This window comes from Pavona decussata, unplaced genomic scaffold, assembly GCF_977016875.1.
Source record: "Pavona decussata unplaced genomic scaffold, jaPavDecu1.1 SCAFFOLD_127, whole genome shotgun sequence".
In the NCBI taxonomy this organism is placed as follows: Eukaryota; Metazoa; Cnidaria; class Anthozoa; order Scleractinia; family Agariciidae; genus Pavona; species Pavona decussata.
In genome coordinates, this window is record NW_028145541.1 from 230,401 (window position 1) to 246,280 (window position 15,880).

Below are 15,880 nucleotides of genomic sequence, written 5' to 3' on the forward strand. Positions count from 1 at the left end.
AGGGGGGGGGGGGGGGTATATAGCATGTGTTTTCAAACGAAGAACAGGTCAAAACGACACGAACACACTTACGCAAAAAGAAGAACGTTTCACCTTTTAATTATGTTTTATTTCCTGTTCTGTGTAAGAAAAAGTTTTAATTAGGTTTTAGGTAGTCACACACAACACCGAGCCACACATATGGACAGTCAGAGCTCAACCCGGCTTAGCATGAAACAACAGTATTAGAGTGGTTTTCAACTGAGTGTCATTACTACGACCAATCACAAGTCACATAAACAACAGAACGGACCAATCAGAATTCGAAGCGAATGCGTACCAAGCGCGGGAAAACGCGTGCGAGCAAGGCACGATTGTTCTTGGTTTTGCGTCTCATTGGTTAAGAAAGTGGCACGAATCTTGCTAACCAATCACAGAGCAAATTACTTTCGACACTCAACTAAATCCACTCTACTTGAACGTCGTTTACTTTGGTACGCGCTTTCACAGTCAACCCGATAAATTCTTGGCGTTTCCTTTCCGTGTTCCTCGCTGGAACGACAGAACAAAACCTGCCAAAGCTGAATAACACGACTTGAGCTATTCAGTAGTGCTGTCGCTCGACGTTAGATGGTTATCGACGCTGTCAGGGGTTGAATTTTAAGTTGAATCTAGTTGTTTGTTAATTTTAACTGTAAAAGGTAAACAGTCTCCTAAAGCTATTACAAAGACCTTGGTTCTGCTAATCTTTGGAGTTAGAATGCGGATGAAATGCTAAGATGTAGCATCCATTAACAACAGCTCTTGAGCAGTAATATCGCATAGACACGTACTGCTATTTTTTTCATCTCCAAATATCACCGTGAATTTGTCCAATTACTTCGGCAATCTTGGAGGGGTAAATTCCTTTCGTCACCAATTGACATACATTAACAAATTCCTCTTAAACGAGGCAACATCGTCCAAGTATACGTCCTCGAGTTGGAAGTTAGTCAACACCTGGGGTACACAGTTGCGCCCATCTACAACTCGGAGGGCAACATTTCGGACAGCTTGTTCCAAGAATAACCACGCAGTCGATCACAGCCTGGCGAACTCCGTTAGTAGAAGTCATCGTCATCATCACCGTTGTCATCGATGTCGTCATCTATCCCCGTCACCATTGTCCAAGGCTTGCTTTGATTGGAGTTATCGTCTTCGTCGTTGTCGAGACCCTTAAGCGCCATTATATCGCCTTCGGGTAGGTCTTCGTCCTCGTCGAAGTCGTCTTCATACAATCTGGCAAAACAAAAAAAAAATGTTCACAAAGCGGCCCACTAAACGAGACTACAATATTCACAAAGCTAAATTTAGTTACTACGGACAAATTTGATGAAGATTTATTGCGGAAGAAAGTTCCTGGCCCATTCTCTTCTGATTGGTTGAAAAAGCAGCACGCATGCTCTGAACGCTCAAAAGCACAGGGCACCCAACTCGGATAAGCTCCGTGGATTAATGTTCAGAGAACTAGAGAGTTTGCTGAAATTAGTCCTCAAACGTCCGAAACAAGGAAATCTCCTTTCGTTTCCAGAGACAAAGATGAATGCGAAATAGATCCAGCCAGCATTTTTGAAAAGCTAACAACAGGTTTGAAATTCTGCAGATGAGATGCTGCGACTTAATATTAAGAATCCGACATTTCCGAGCAGAACAAACTGCATTAGTTTATCTGGGAAAACGGAATTTTAAGTGTTTTGTTTAAATTTAGACTAGATTTAAATTTAGACTAGATTTAAATTTAGACTAGACTTTAGATTTTTAGATTTAAAACTAGAGAGGCGCCTTCTTCTACAGCCCTTCATTTCGTATATTAGGTTTATTGGCACACGTTTACCGCGTGCAAATCACGTGAACTTACCCTTCTGTCTGTTCATTGGCCCCTTCTTCAGCCACCAACAAGTCATACTCTTCCTGTGCATATCGTTCCCAATCTGTCGGCTGATTGCCATCATTTTCTTGCAAATCCTAACAATAAAACGAACAACTGTTGTAGGCTTCCACATCAGATTCTGAGGGCCAATTTACTCACCACATTTGGCGCGGCAAATGTAGTTCAAGTCCCCCCTCCCCAGCCCCGCTTCACTTTGGGAGGTGAATGGGTTGGGTTCAAAAAATAAGTGAACTGAGAATGATGAATGTGTAAATGTTCTTGATCAGCGCCAGAGGCATACTCGGAAAAAGAAAATCCGAGTTCTCCTAAGGAGTCGAACCTTAGATCTTCCGATTACTAGTTTGGATGCTCTACCACTGAGCTGCAGGAAACTCGTGGGAGCTAGGCCATTAGGACCTGAATGTCGATGTGTGGTATATGTGCAGCGGAATGAAATATTTTAAGCCTGGTAAACTGTTTGAACTTTCATTAGGATGGCGTTCCGCAGAGAAAATAACTGTATTGCATGAGATTTTTTCAATCATTTTGCAACTAATTGTAGTTGAGGAGTCTGTCTGCTATAACCATAAGCCAAGGGCGAAAGTATTCTTGAAAATAAAACTCTTTCCTAGATCAATAATATCTTCGCATACCCTGGCTGCAGCGAAAGGATCTCTCTGCTCGTACTCCAGATATTTATCCAGGTTGAAGAATGTGTTGAAGAAAATGTACGCCAGTTTGCAATTTTTCAGGTCACTTAATTTTATACAGCCTAAAAGGAAAAAGGTGAAAACAAAATTACAGAGGGTGATTATTGAGCGAGAAAGGGCAAAAGACGTTATTAACAACAACAACAACATCAGCATTTACAAACTTCCAATTTCCTCGGCGTCTCTCTCTCTCTAACGACTCAATTCTATTCTCTTCACATTTTAATCGACATCGCCTTTTTTCTTAGCAGCCGTCGTTTGGACTCGTCACGCAACATGCTCCCTAGCGCGTTGCGTGACGACCCCAAACGACGGCTGCAAAGGAGACTTTTTTTTTTTTCATAATCTTGTTCTCACAGAGGAGGTTAGAGGCGCGGTGGTGTAGTGGCTCGAGCGTCGGACTTTTGGATCCGAGGGTCGTTGGTTCAAGGCTAGGTTGTTCTCTTCATTACTGCGTCGTTTCCTTAGACAAGAAACATACTGCTAGGGATAACCCAGCGATAGACTAGCATCCCATCCAGGGGGACACAGCGATACCCCTAGTTGCTTCATGTTACAGACACAGGGTTTAGTTCGATTTTACCTTTTTACAGGATCATGAAACAAAGGAAACATACCTTGAACCTTGGGCTTCACCATGTCGAGCATCTGCAAGAAAGACACGAATTTAACGAGTTACAAAATTAATTTGATAGTCGCCCGTTCCAGGCAACCCCTTCCCACTTCACTTTCTAGTCCAGTCATTCAATTTGGAAAGAAAATGCCGCACATTATTCTGTAATTTAAGCCCTCTTTAGAATTATCGTTCGTTCGTTCGTTATCTCCAGATGACGAATGCGTGGTTACCCCCAATTTTAATTTTGGATTCCTACGATCTGCTACAACTCCTGCAGGGTCATAAACTTTGCAGAGAATACCTCTCTATTAAGGAGGCACTGTCCATCATTTTAATGATAAATACATACTTGACAAAGACAATCTTCAAACACCATTGTCTCAATCCCTAGAGCTTCCATTTTGGAGACTTGCTCTGTGTAAAAATATTCTAACTCATACATCGACAAAACTCCATCACCATCCAAATCCATGCAGCGGAACCAGTACTCGATACTAGAAAAAAATGGAAGAACAAAGAAAAAGACAAAAATAGCTTATAAAACAGGTGCAGAAAGGGGGGAGAGGAAGGGGTGGGGGGAGGGGGAATTTAAGCGTGAAACAAAACTGTCTCAAACCTGAATCACTCCTTCTCTCCTTTTTCTTTACTTATCACAAAATCACAAACTTCTAACATCAAATAACAAAATCTCCTTTCTTGTCCCCATACTTTTCTCATACAAGATGCCCCTCTAATGGCATTACACGAAATGCTTAATGTAGCCCCAATTATTCCTCATTGTATGTTTCGCAGATATTTAAAAAATATCCTCCCTTGGCCATTGAAATAATTGTCTGAATGGTTTTATTCAGATATATTGCGTGATACTTATCGTTGTGTTACTAGGAATCATACCAGAAATAACTATGCAATAACGTCATGACCCCGCTGAACTGGTCTGGCCTCCTCTAGCTCTAATCCTTCACGTTGATCATTCGATCTGTTTTTTAAAGCGGATTTTCTTTGCTGTGAACTCTCCCAATTTCCGCCGTTTCAACTGTCGAGTACTACCTAGAAGTTATTATTTCGATTTACTGCTTGAAAAAGGTTGGTTTTCTCTCTGAAAACGGCAGATCCGGAGTCTTAAATTCAGACATGTGGCCGCCATTGAACGAAAACAACTTTTCCAAATGATGATTTGCTTTGACGTCACACAAGTAGCGATGAGTGGGTCCCCTCCCTCGTGATATACGCGCAGATAATGGAGTTTGATTGGGCCGCTTTTGTTCAAGACAATCAAAACAATAGATCCCTTCTGGGAGAGGGAAGAATTTAATCTAGTTTTAATGAATAAATCAACTGATGATTTGACGTCACACAGAAGTGATGAGTGGGTCCCCTCTCTCGTGATATGTGCCTGAAAAATAGATTTTGATTGGGCCGCTTCTGTTGAAGATAATGAGAACAATATATCCTTACTAGGGGAGGACAGAGTTTAATGCATAAATTAATGTGCACATTTATGACACCGATGAAAAAAAAGATACCCGACCGAAACCTAGACACGTCATGCCCTGCGGGCATACCGTGTAAAAAGTACTGAGGAGAAGTTATTAAAAAATCAAGAAAATTCACCTTGGGTGAGCATGTCCTTAATTTCATGACTTCAGGGGTTGAATAAACATTGATATTACCAGGAGAATTTTAATGCTCACTATTGTTAGGGCTTAAAGGGTTAAGACTTTAGTTACGTCATACAATGTACCTTCTTGGGTGCTTCTTGTCTTCTTCAGAGAGAAGAAACCAAACAAACTCCGGATAGGTCATCTGTCCTTCAAAATATGTTGGACCTCTACATGATGTAAGTTCAAAGTATATATATGTTAAAGATGTACAGGGTAAAATGCGGGAAGCAGGACAACAAGAAGACATCAGCAGGGACAACTGGAAGACTGGACAATAACAGACTGCCAGTAGGAAGCCTTTTAAAGTCTAGACTGTTCAACAATTGTTGAAGTCTCTGTTTCATCTGCTTGTTTTCTGTGTGATGCACCTATTGAAGATGCCAAACACTATTTTTTGTTTTGCCTGAGTTTTGCTGCTCTGTGTGAAATACTGTTTGCTTCCGCTGTACACTTGTTGGGAGATAGATGGCTTTCCGCGTCTGATTAGAGAAAAATTGACTGGCTTCTAAATGGTGTTCCTGGTATTGAATGTAAACTTGTTTCATTCTGTTCAGTCTTTTATCTCCCAATCAAATCGTTTTTCTTAACTGTAATTTTGATATCTTTGTATTGAGCACTTTTTTTTTGCTCTTAGAGTAAATGTCGAAACAAAATATTGTTTAAATTAAAAAAAAAAAACTGTTATATAGGTCCTTATCAATACTGTCCTTTTAGCACACACAAAAAGACCCACTTTTGTTTTTGTTTAAAAGTTTTCACTCCATAAATGACCCCATATAATATTCATAACTTGGTAGAGGCTCCCGTTTCCACTTGAGGTTTAAATATTTTATGAAATCATTTTAGGGTCTATAGGTGGTTTACAACCAATCCTTAGAGATTAAAAAGACAATGATGCGGCAGACGCTGGATGACAGAACCTTTCGTTTTGTCATCCAACATGGCCGCCATGCCCTTGTCCTTTTGCATCTCCGGAGATTGGTTGCAAACCACCTATTAGAGTAAAGATCATAGTAAACTGCTGCTGATTTGTTAATCATACCGTGTGACACACCCAGAAAACAGCCGCTTCACAATCCTTGAAGACAAGGCTAAAAAGAAACAAAAACAACAAAATTGATGCTCTTTTCCTTACACCTGTTGTGAGTGAACCTAATGTATGAAACTAAATATGTCTACCATATATATCAGCAATTAACGTGAAACCCTGTCAACCATTCTCATCTACCAATAAGACTTAGTAAAGAGATTCGAACTTACAAGCTTGTGGACAAAATGGTTGATGAAAAAAATTGAGAAAAGTTAAACAGTTTCACTTGTGACGTTACTGCAGTGCTGTTCAAACATGTGCATTATGTATTTAGTCTAAATAACAAATAAAGGATTCGGTTGAAGACTGTGATACAGGCATTTTAGTCTGATACCAATCCAAAATGCTCCAAATACACTCTAATTTGGCATGCAGACTGATTCCTATGTAACAAATATGGTAACAAAATTATTTGTTTTTTGATCCAAAGGCTTGAACTTGATAAATTAGTCACCATCTCACAAAATTCAAACCAACAGCATTGAGACTATACCCACACAACCACATGCAAATTTATGCAAATTTTATTACAAGTTAAACAACTGGATTTATTTAATGAATAAATAAAAAGCATGTGTATTTACCATGGTTGTTGTGCCTCATTAAATCTTTCTCGTCAATCACCAGGTCATGGTCTGTGTCAAGTTCCCAGAATTTACAATATATTACGTAAAAATGCTCATAAGAAAAAAAGTCCACAATCTAGAGAGGCAAACAGACAGCAAGGTCAGTATTAATAATGGATGGGCACAGGATTAAAAATGCTATGCACTTTTTTTCTCTTGGAAACAAATTTAACAGGGCAAAAGGAGAGAGTTGGTAAATATTGATCTCTGTCATGGGAAAATCTTTTCAATCAATTTTTAACTTGACCCCTGGTACCAATTCGATGGGATCAAAATCAAACTTAAATGGCACAGTTCAACACATTTTTAATTAGTTATGAATGAGTACATAATGACAGATTTTCAAAACCAGCCAAGCAATACCTAAATTTTCAAAACCTGAAAACTGCAAGCTACCACTATACAAAATTCTGGAATCCACCATTTTGGATTTCATGACATCATACAATTGCCCAGTTGTTTCATAGAAAATAAGTTTTTCTTCCTGACAATAGTGGCAACTGTACGTCATAAAATCCAAAATGACAGTTCATGGAAAATTTAAAAGCAAAACAGGGGGATAATCACATCTAATTTTTAGCATATTTGAATGCTATTTCTACTTTTCAAACTAACATTTAGAATGTAGACAGTTTTTACAACAATTTAACATCAATTTGCTGTCAGAGGGGAGGTTCCCTTTAATAGAGCTTTCACCATGGCATCCAAAATATTTCTGTAGGAATGCAGCTTTAGGCTTAAAAAAGAAGAAACAGCCAGAGGCATTTCCAAACAGTTTTTCAATTTCTTGTAACCACCTGAGTATATTATTGCATACTGGTATTATTTACTGTAATATTGGTAAAATACAGCTGAGTGTTTAATGGCAGCTTTTCAAGAGTGACCATCTTATCTGTACCTCGTTTATATCCTCTTCATCTTCAAGACAAGCTAAAACCTGACATTGAAATAATATACAAAAAATGTACTGTTAGAATGAAAATGAAATTACAAGATAAAAACAGTTTCATTTTTTATGTTCAATAGAAATAAAAACCAGAAAGATGATAGCCATGTTCACATTACAACTCAAGTTATAAACATTGTCTTCAAAATGGAATTTATTTAATTTACATGCAAAGGTCTATCATATACTGACAAAATGCATGCATTCCTCTGTCATGGCAAGCATACAGTCGGAGGGCAGAGAAAACGCTTCAAGTACAGTCTGAAGGTCTCCTTAAAAGACTTCAACATCAGCACTGAGTCCTGGGAATCGCTTGCCTCTGACAGACCCACTGGCGCCACCTCATCACAAAAGGAGCCAACACAGCAGAGTAGCGTACGTCCCTTCAAGCCAAGCAGAAGCATGCAGCACGCAAGGCCAGATAGCCATCAGCACCTACAGCACAACGCCTACCCACTTCTGCCCTACCTGTGGGAGAGGCTTCCTCACCCGGATAGGCCTCATCAGCCACCTCCAGACACACCGAAGCAGCTCTACTAACTTTGAGATGTCATGGTCATCTTTGACTACGAAGGACAAACATCACAGGAGAAGGGAGAGTGGGGAGTGCATGGGGAGGGAGGGTGGGGTGGTGTGGAAATAATGCCTGACAGGTCTAAACACCATAATGATTATTCATGCCAATCTGGTATTCTGGTTCACATTACTTGCACTCTGTGTTTTCCTTGTGCTTTGCACCAGCCTGTGAAATGCATTTAAAATATACAGCTGTCCTAGCCTACAAATCAACTGCGTTGTACTTACTTCTAAAAAATTGCTATTCCTCAATTCAGGTATTGTGATTCTCCCTGTCCACGAACTATTTACACAATAAAATATTCTTGCTATAACCTGAAAGTGGAAAGACAACAATCATTGTAACAGAGCTGTACTAAAACCCTGGACTTATACACATTTGTAGCATTGTTTGGTGGTGAAGGTGCAATTTTGAAAAGAGCATTCTAGAATCAATATTAATAACAAACACTTTGAATAAGTACATTTTACACTCTATTGTTAGCACTTGTGGGAGTAGGGGACAAGTTATTACTTTCCATCCCAGTTTTCTCTCACTTATGATGGCTTGCAACTCTCTTCAACTATTTCCTATAGTAAGAAATTTTTTTTGCAATTTTTTCCTAATTCGTTGCCTTCTTGTCACCCTGGGAATTCTGTTTCCTGTTCGAGCCTTCTTTTCCTGCCTCACATAGACTTTCCAACTTTTGTCTAGCTTTTTCCCCAAATCACTTCTTTCTTTCCATGAATTCGTTGAATTCATGGCTCATCAATTCATCAATAATTTAAATCACTTTTTGTTACCGATAGGGAGAGGACGAGATGTCAGCTGTAAAGTCATGGACTTACAGTGTGAATATATCTGGAATGAAAATCAGAAGCTTCTCGGAGAAATTCCAATCCAGGATGTGTTTCCACAATGTCCTTGAAAAAAAAAAATAGGTGTTTATAATGACAATTTAAAGATAGTGCCTCCTAATATAGAGGTTTTTTATTGCACAATTTATTACTATTAATAATTATTATTTCTTATTATTACTAATGGCACCTCCTGCCTAATCCTAAATTTGAAATAAGTGTCCCAGGCCCTCATTTGAGGATTTACGGTAGGTTACTATGGTCTACTTAACAAATAGATTCCACACTGCCATGTGTCTGTTCAGTAATAGGTCACAGATGACATCGAAATGTGGTAAGTAAGAACCAATCAAAATGCACGTAGAATTCAGCTTATTAATATATAATCAAGAAATAGATTCCATGTTGCCAAGCATCTGTTCAGTAATAGATCACAGATATAACGTCAAAATGTGGTGAGAACAAAAAAGTGGCGCCAAGTGTGTCACTGATGTTCTTACCACATTTTGATGTGTTCTGTGATCTATTACTGAACAGACGCATGGCAACATGGAATCTATTTGTTTTATGTAATAAAGAAGCAAATGTTGTTAATGGTGACATCATCTATGCGTCTGTCCTCCAATAGATCATACAGTAAGAACCAATCAAAATGTGTTTTTACAATAACTGTCCAAATTCCCGAGCGCTGATTGGCTCGTAGCTATTGTCTATAAGAGTACAGACAATAAAAATGACGTCAGATGTAACGCGCGCGCTTTTTCAACTAAAAAAAATTGCCAATTCCGCTCGTACTTTTTCCATGTTATTGTAAAAAACAAATCGACGGCAGTTTTCTATGGTCTATACTCTTATGGTCTATAAGAGTATAGACCATAGAAAACTGCTGTCGATTTGTTACGTAGAATTCAGCTTATTACATTAAATTACAGTAGTGCCGCATGACAACTTTCAACTGGATGCTGTTCCAAATGGGGAATAGAAAAAATAATCCTTACGGCACTGTAAGATCTTCAACTAATGGTCTGGTGCTACAGGTGATTGAGTTGCTCAAGTAGACAAACGGACCAAAATTCACTGTGTTATTACTGAATTTGACATCTATTCTATCATAAATTGAATAATCATGGAAATTTGTCTTTACCTGTAAGAGTGGAATAAAGTCATCAGTCTCAAGATAATCAGCTGGATGCTTTTTACTCAGTAGTTGAACAAATCTTGATGCATTGTCGTGATACTGAGATGTTAAGCTAGAACAAAATACTTCGATATTATTATGGAAATTAACAACATGCAAATTGGTTGGCAAGCAATAGAAGGGCTAAGAAGCATAGTCTTCTTATAATGTCGAATTCTAGGTCAATTTTTGTTTTGCTCAAAAGTGCCTACATTTTAGCATGTGGTCTTCCATTTAATTAAAAAACATCCCTCTGACTTTTTTTCGCTCCATTTCCATTTTTTCTTTCCTTTTCTTTCACTGGTCAACTCAATATTTTGGACTTATTTTTCTCGGAAAAAAAAAAACAAAACAAAACAAAAAAAAAAACAGCGTAAACCAGCGGAAAAAGCACAAAGCAGTGTTCTCTGACTAAACTGAAGGTTGCATGGTTATATGCCCTCAACCTTTCAATTACAATATAAATTTCATTTCATTGTCAGTGTTTTAAAGTGCTGAACAAGAAGGACCCTGAAAAGGGTCAACCAAACTACTCTTTACAATGGGCCCTTTGCAGCTAACGGTTACGTGATACAGAATCTGCCATGCTTGAGAGCAAGTTGTGCACTGGGATATCCAAAACAAAGCGACTTCATCCACTCAGACTTCAATTTTCTTGGTTTTCAATTGTCCCAGTGCGCAACTAATGCTCTCCGGCATGGTGGATTTTGAACCATGTGATTGTTAGCTGCAAACGGCCCACTAAGGGGTGGATGACCCCAAGAGCGAGAAACCATCCACAAGGGTACAATTTGCTGTACATCTAGATTCTGTGGTTTAAATTTGTCTTGGGTTTAAAATTTTTTAAACCATTTTAATCTGCATTTGCTATAATTGTCTCAGATTCATTTTCATAAAAAAAAAGATAAGTCAAACTGGCTTATAAAAATTTCAAACCAAACACAGATTTCCACAACAACATAGATTTTAGCCAGAAATCCTTCAGAAACCCTGGATTGCAACAGTACTGATCTTTTGTTATCTTTACAAGCAAGAATAAGAAGAGAGATAATCTGCCAGTAGTCTGATAATTGAAAGTAAAATTTGTAGCTTCATATGTCATGGGCTAAAATTCAATAATCTATAGCAACATACCTATTCCACATTACTGTAAACATGGACAAAGTAACAAAACCATCCTTGTGACCTCCTGCTGTAGAGAACAGGGGCTCTCGCCAGTAAAAAGGTAAACCACAAGCCTGAAAGATATGATCACAAAGAAGCTTCTATTACACTGTGTCTGTAATTACCAGTAGCTACAGGATTTTACAGGCCGGACTTTATTCTAGATAGTGGTTTCTGGGCCACTGCTACAGAGATTTTAGAGAGCCTTTTCATGAAAGGGGGTCTATAATATTTCAACTTCTCATACAGAACATAAGAATTACCTGGAGGGGTACTCAGTGGATTTTTGGGTGGGGGTGTGCAGCTGCAACTCTGATACCCTTATCCTATACCAGACCACATTCAATCACATTTTGCCACCATAAATAAATACTAAAAACTAAAAATCCATACCCTAGACTTGCTATTTTCCATTTAACTCCACGTTTCTCAATGGTACCCTATTTTAGGAAGTTATGGCTTTAAGATAAATGGGTTTAATACATAAAAAATTTAAACATTCAAAACTGTCCTGATCCTTGCGTATATGAGGTATACCGGTACCCCTAAATTATAGCTAATTTTGCAGTTCTCAACATGTTGATTAATGTAAGATGTCTTAAGACACAGCTGCTAGAGAAATAAAAAAAAGTTTCAAGAAAGTTATGGGCTGGGGTGGTCAACCACATCACTTAACGGAGGGAGTTATGTTTTCATCCTTTTAATAAGCAGATCTTTACAAGACCATCCTTGGTGGCAAAAATTCATAGAAATCCTTCACATAATGACAGAGTTATGGCATTACCTGCCAGTTGGCACTCTTAGGGATTAAAAGGATATAGACTAAAGTTAGCCCAATAAAATTATGTGATGAAAATAATACTGATCACTTAAAATTCTAACCTTTTAACTTTTATAAATATCTGGCTACAAATCCCTAACAATAATATTTTAACAGCTGAAATGCTTTGTTTTTTATGAACAGATGTCACCAGAACTGAAGGGATTAAATTTGATGTATAGTTTCAATTTGCTGTTTTGGTTTAAAATAATTATTTATTAATTAAAGGACTTAGGACATAGAACTGACCTTTCTGCATTTTTGGTTGTTTTAGTTTTGACCCAGATTTGCTGGATTTTCTACATGTAGCCTAAGTTTTTAATAAGGCCTATGTTTTTAATTTCAAGATAAAGCAGAAACAAACCAAAACTGCTTCAAATTCCCAGTGAAATGGATAATTTATTTTGAGATAATTTAGCATGTCTGGACCCTTCAATTTTTCAAAGGAAAACCTTTTACTTGTTATTTGTTCTATTTTCTGTGACCTATTTAAGCAGACTAATGAATCCAAATAATTATTAAAGGCTTAGGCATAACTGGCCTATAGTGAATTATTTTCAGGCTTGCTTTTCATAACTGCTTAAAGGGAAAGTATCATGCTAGTTTGATGTCATTTCAAAACCTTAAAATGTTTGCCTGTCAAGTCTGTCAATGGAAACAAGCAAATAATAATAATAATAATAATAATAATAATAATAATAATAATAATAATAATAATAATAATAATAATAACAATAATCATAATAATAATAATTATAATAATAATCATAATGATAACGATAACGATAACGATAATAATAATGATAAATAAATAAATAATAATAATAATGATGATGATGATGATGATGATGATGATAACGATAACGATAATAATAATAATAATAATAATAATAATAATAATAATAATAATAATAATAATAATAATAATAATAATAATAATAATTGTCTAGTTTTGTTAAAAATACATGTAATCACCCCAGTGCAATAAAACTGTAGATTAGCGCCTCTGGTCAGAGACAGAGTAGGTCGAAATGGATCAACTGAAACTTGAAAAATGCACCAGTCAAAAACAGATCATGAGTTGTTCCTTTCAAGAATTGAGTTGATTTCTTTTCTTTCAAAGTCCTAAGAATAATTTTGTACCTATAAAGTGAAGGTCTTATTTCACCATTTTCTAACAAAACAGCGGAAAAAAACCCCACAATACTTCCCCTTTAAGTTACGTACACAAATGAGATGGTTATTTTTATTCATTCTCTCACCTGCAATTCAAATGAATGAATTTCATATATTTCACTTTCAACACTAATTTAGCAAATATGATACAAAGTCTGCAACTATAATTCCAAAAGATATCCATGACTCTCCACACAGAAGAGATTTTCTCAAAGATCCCCTATCCCTCTGCAAACTCACAATTATTTACATTCATACTTTCCCTTAAATTTTTTGGCCTTATGTGGACTCTCCATTAGCCTAGAATTTACATGCCTTTCCGTGAAGGAAATGCGGACATATTCTGGAACTATCCAATATTTCACGTATATTTCCCCTGGTCAAACAAATATACTTAGTTAATATTCTACATAAGAACTCCCTAGAAAGTTCGTTTGCATTAAATGTATGCTGTTTGTTTCTCGTTTCAAACTGTCAAGGCTGAAACAAAATCATTGAAAGTGAAATGATAAATCTGTCGTCATTAAATATTCCAAATGAAAACGTCAGTACAATTTTACAGGTCATGCATAAATAAATACTAGACAAAATCTATAAAGAAAATTCAAATGACAAAGGTCGCAAACTTTCTCTTTCCTTAAACAAATTTGTATAATCCTAAACAACAACTTGTGCTCTATTGCACTAAGCCTAATCTTATTCTAAGCTGGCAGTATGCTGCCAAATCCAAAGGCCAAAACTAAATTATTGTTTTCAATCTGAATAAGACTGTTTCGAGTTTTTCCATTCTTCGAATTTTCCAAGACAAAGCGTTAAAAGGATACATTGGTAAGAAATTTGAGCTGCTAAATACTGCTAGTTTTTGCTAGCTTATGGTAATAATATTGAAAATGCAACGCTCGAAAAAGAAAAGAACAAAAGAATATATAATACGATTTGAAACAAAACAAGAAAAGAGAATTAACTTAAGCTAAAGCTTATTGCACAATTTTTGCTCATATTCAGTGAGCAAGCGGAATAAACCAAGCAGTCAATACTTGAAACACTGAAGTTGATCAACACAAGAAGCTCGAAGGTTTTGCCAAGTCCTTACGATCGTCTTGATTCTATTTGCTTCCATTCTTGACAAGCTCAAGAGCTTTATAAATATGGCTTCTTTTTATCCAGACGGCTATACAAACAAACTTCCTCGAAGATATTAAAATACTGTTTCATTAAGCACCTAAGCAATTTCCGACAGCCGAAGGGAAACCTTTTTATTGCCAGAATATAGCAGTATACGATTACATAGGAAGCCGTTAATTAACATATACTGGAAGTTCGAGTTTGTAAACGCAAATGTCGATCACCTAAGGACAAATAAAACGTGTTGAAACCTGTGAATTACTCGAAGTGTACAAAATCCCTCTTGATCGGAAAGAAATTCGGGTAAAATGGTCATTTTCTAACGCTAAAAACATCGCGACGTGTCCTATGTTGGTTTTCATGTCAACTGATAGGTCACGAACGTTCAAACAACACGCAGCTGGCTGATCGTGTGTTGGTCACGCTACAAAAAAAAACTACTCGGCCAAGAATCATTATTTGACAAAACACACAAGAGAAAACTGTCATACCTTGGCTACTGCTCCAAATTCCTCTTTCGGTACACCCCGCTCATAAAGTTTGAAAATTTTCGTCACTTTGATCAACGCGTTGTCGGTAGCCGAAGAATCTTCTGGCTTGCCAAGCGGAAAATGAAACTGTGGCAAGTTCGACGCACAACCTGGAAATATTCTAACATTGTTCAACACCAAAGCTTTATCCTTCATCAGATACTTTGTCCCCTCATGGTTCTCTAATCTTGGAGAACGCGGTGGCGATTTAGAGCCGGGTCTTCGCGAACATCTATCGCGGGGGCTACGCGGTGACCGCAACACTTGAGAGGGTGAACTCGTTGGCGGGGCAGGAGGAGAAATCGGCCTAGCACCGCCTATTGTATTTTGAGCAGGCGACAATTGCCTTGGAGACAAAGGGCGGCCCTGGATTAACTTGTTCAAATCATTTCTGAGGATTCTTTGAGTTTCGGGCATAGAGAGCCAGCGTAGAAACAACTCATCCACTTTTACTTTCAGTATAGGTGACAAGTGAGCCATCCTGCTTGTCGTTGAAGAAAAACGTCAAATTCTTACGCGTAGTTGTATTGGTTTAAATCAATGGTCGATCGCTGGCATTCATTTACGTCCTTCTTCCCATTGTGAGATTGAGTGGACAAAATGATACAATAGTCTTCAAAATCCACTTATTAATCGTTGAATTTGTAAGCTCGCAGCGACAAAAATTCGTAAACTCCCACGTTGATTTTCGCTGGCTTACAACACTTGCAAATCTTCAAGTAAACCTACTCCATTCATTGACGGTTAATTCGCTTTGGCCGGCCCGTTGTCAAATCCATTACAAGGCACATTGATAGGGTAAATAGAACGACTTCCTGGCTTGACTTTATGCCAGAATTTTCCATCTTTCTGTTGAGAAATAAACGGAAAAATCGAATGCGGCGCGCGATTGGAACTACGAGCAGCGGTCGATCAGCTGAAAATGTGCGTTAGTC

At 37.5% G+C, this 15,880-nt stretch overlaps 1 protein-coding gene across 1 annotated transcript; it reads right to left on the bottom strand.

The window, feature by feature from the left end:
- Positions 1–82: 82 nt before the first annotated feature.
- LOC146469032 (serine/threonine-protein phosphatase 2A regulatory subunit B'' subunit beta-like) lies at positions 83–15,819 on the bottom strand. Its single transcript, XM_085123637.1, has 14 exons — positions 14,907–15,819; positions 11,265–11,368; positions 10,098–10,203; positions 8,945–9,019; positions 8,345–8,431; positions 7,493–7,531; positions 6,553–6,670; positions 5,921–5,969; positions 4,959–5,045; positions 3,564–3,708; positions 3,216–3,246; positions 2,542–2,660; positions 1,877–1,983; positions 83–1,257 (listed from the first exon to the last, which is right to left on the bottom strand). The coding sequence occupies exons 1-14, from the start codon at positions 15,423–15,425 to the stop codon at positions 1,080–1,082; spliced, it is 1,764 nt and encodes a 587-aa protein (XP_084979763.1). The 5' UTR covers positions 15,426–15,819; the 3' UTR covers positions 83–1,079.
- Positions 15,820–15,880: the final 61 nt, after the last annotated feature.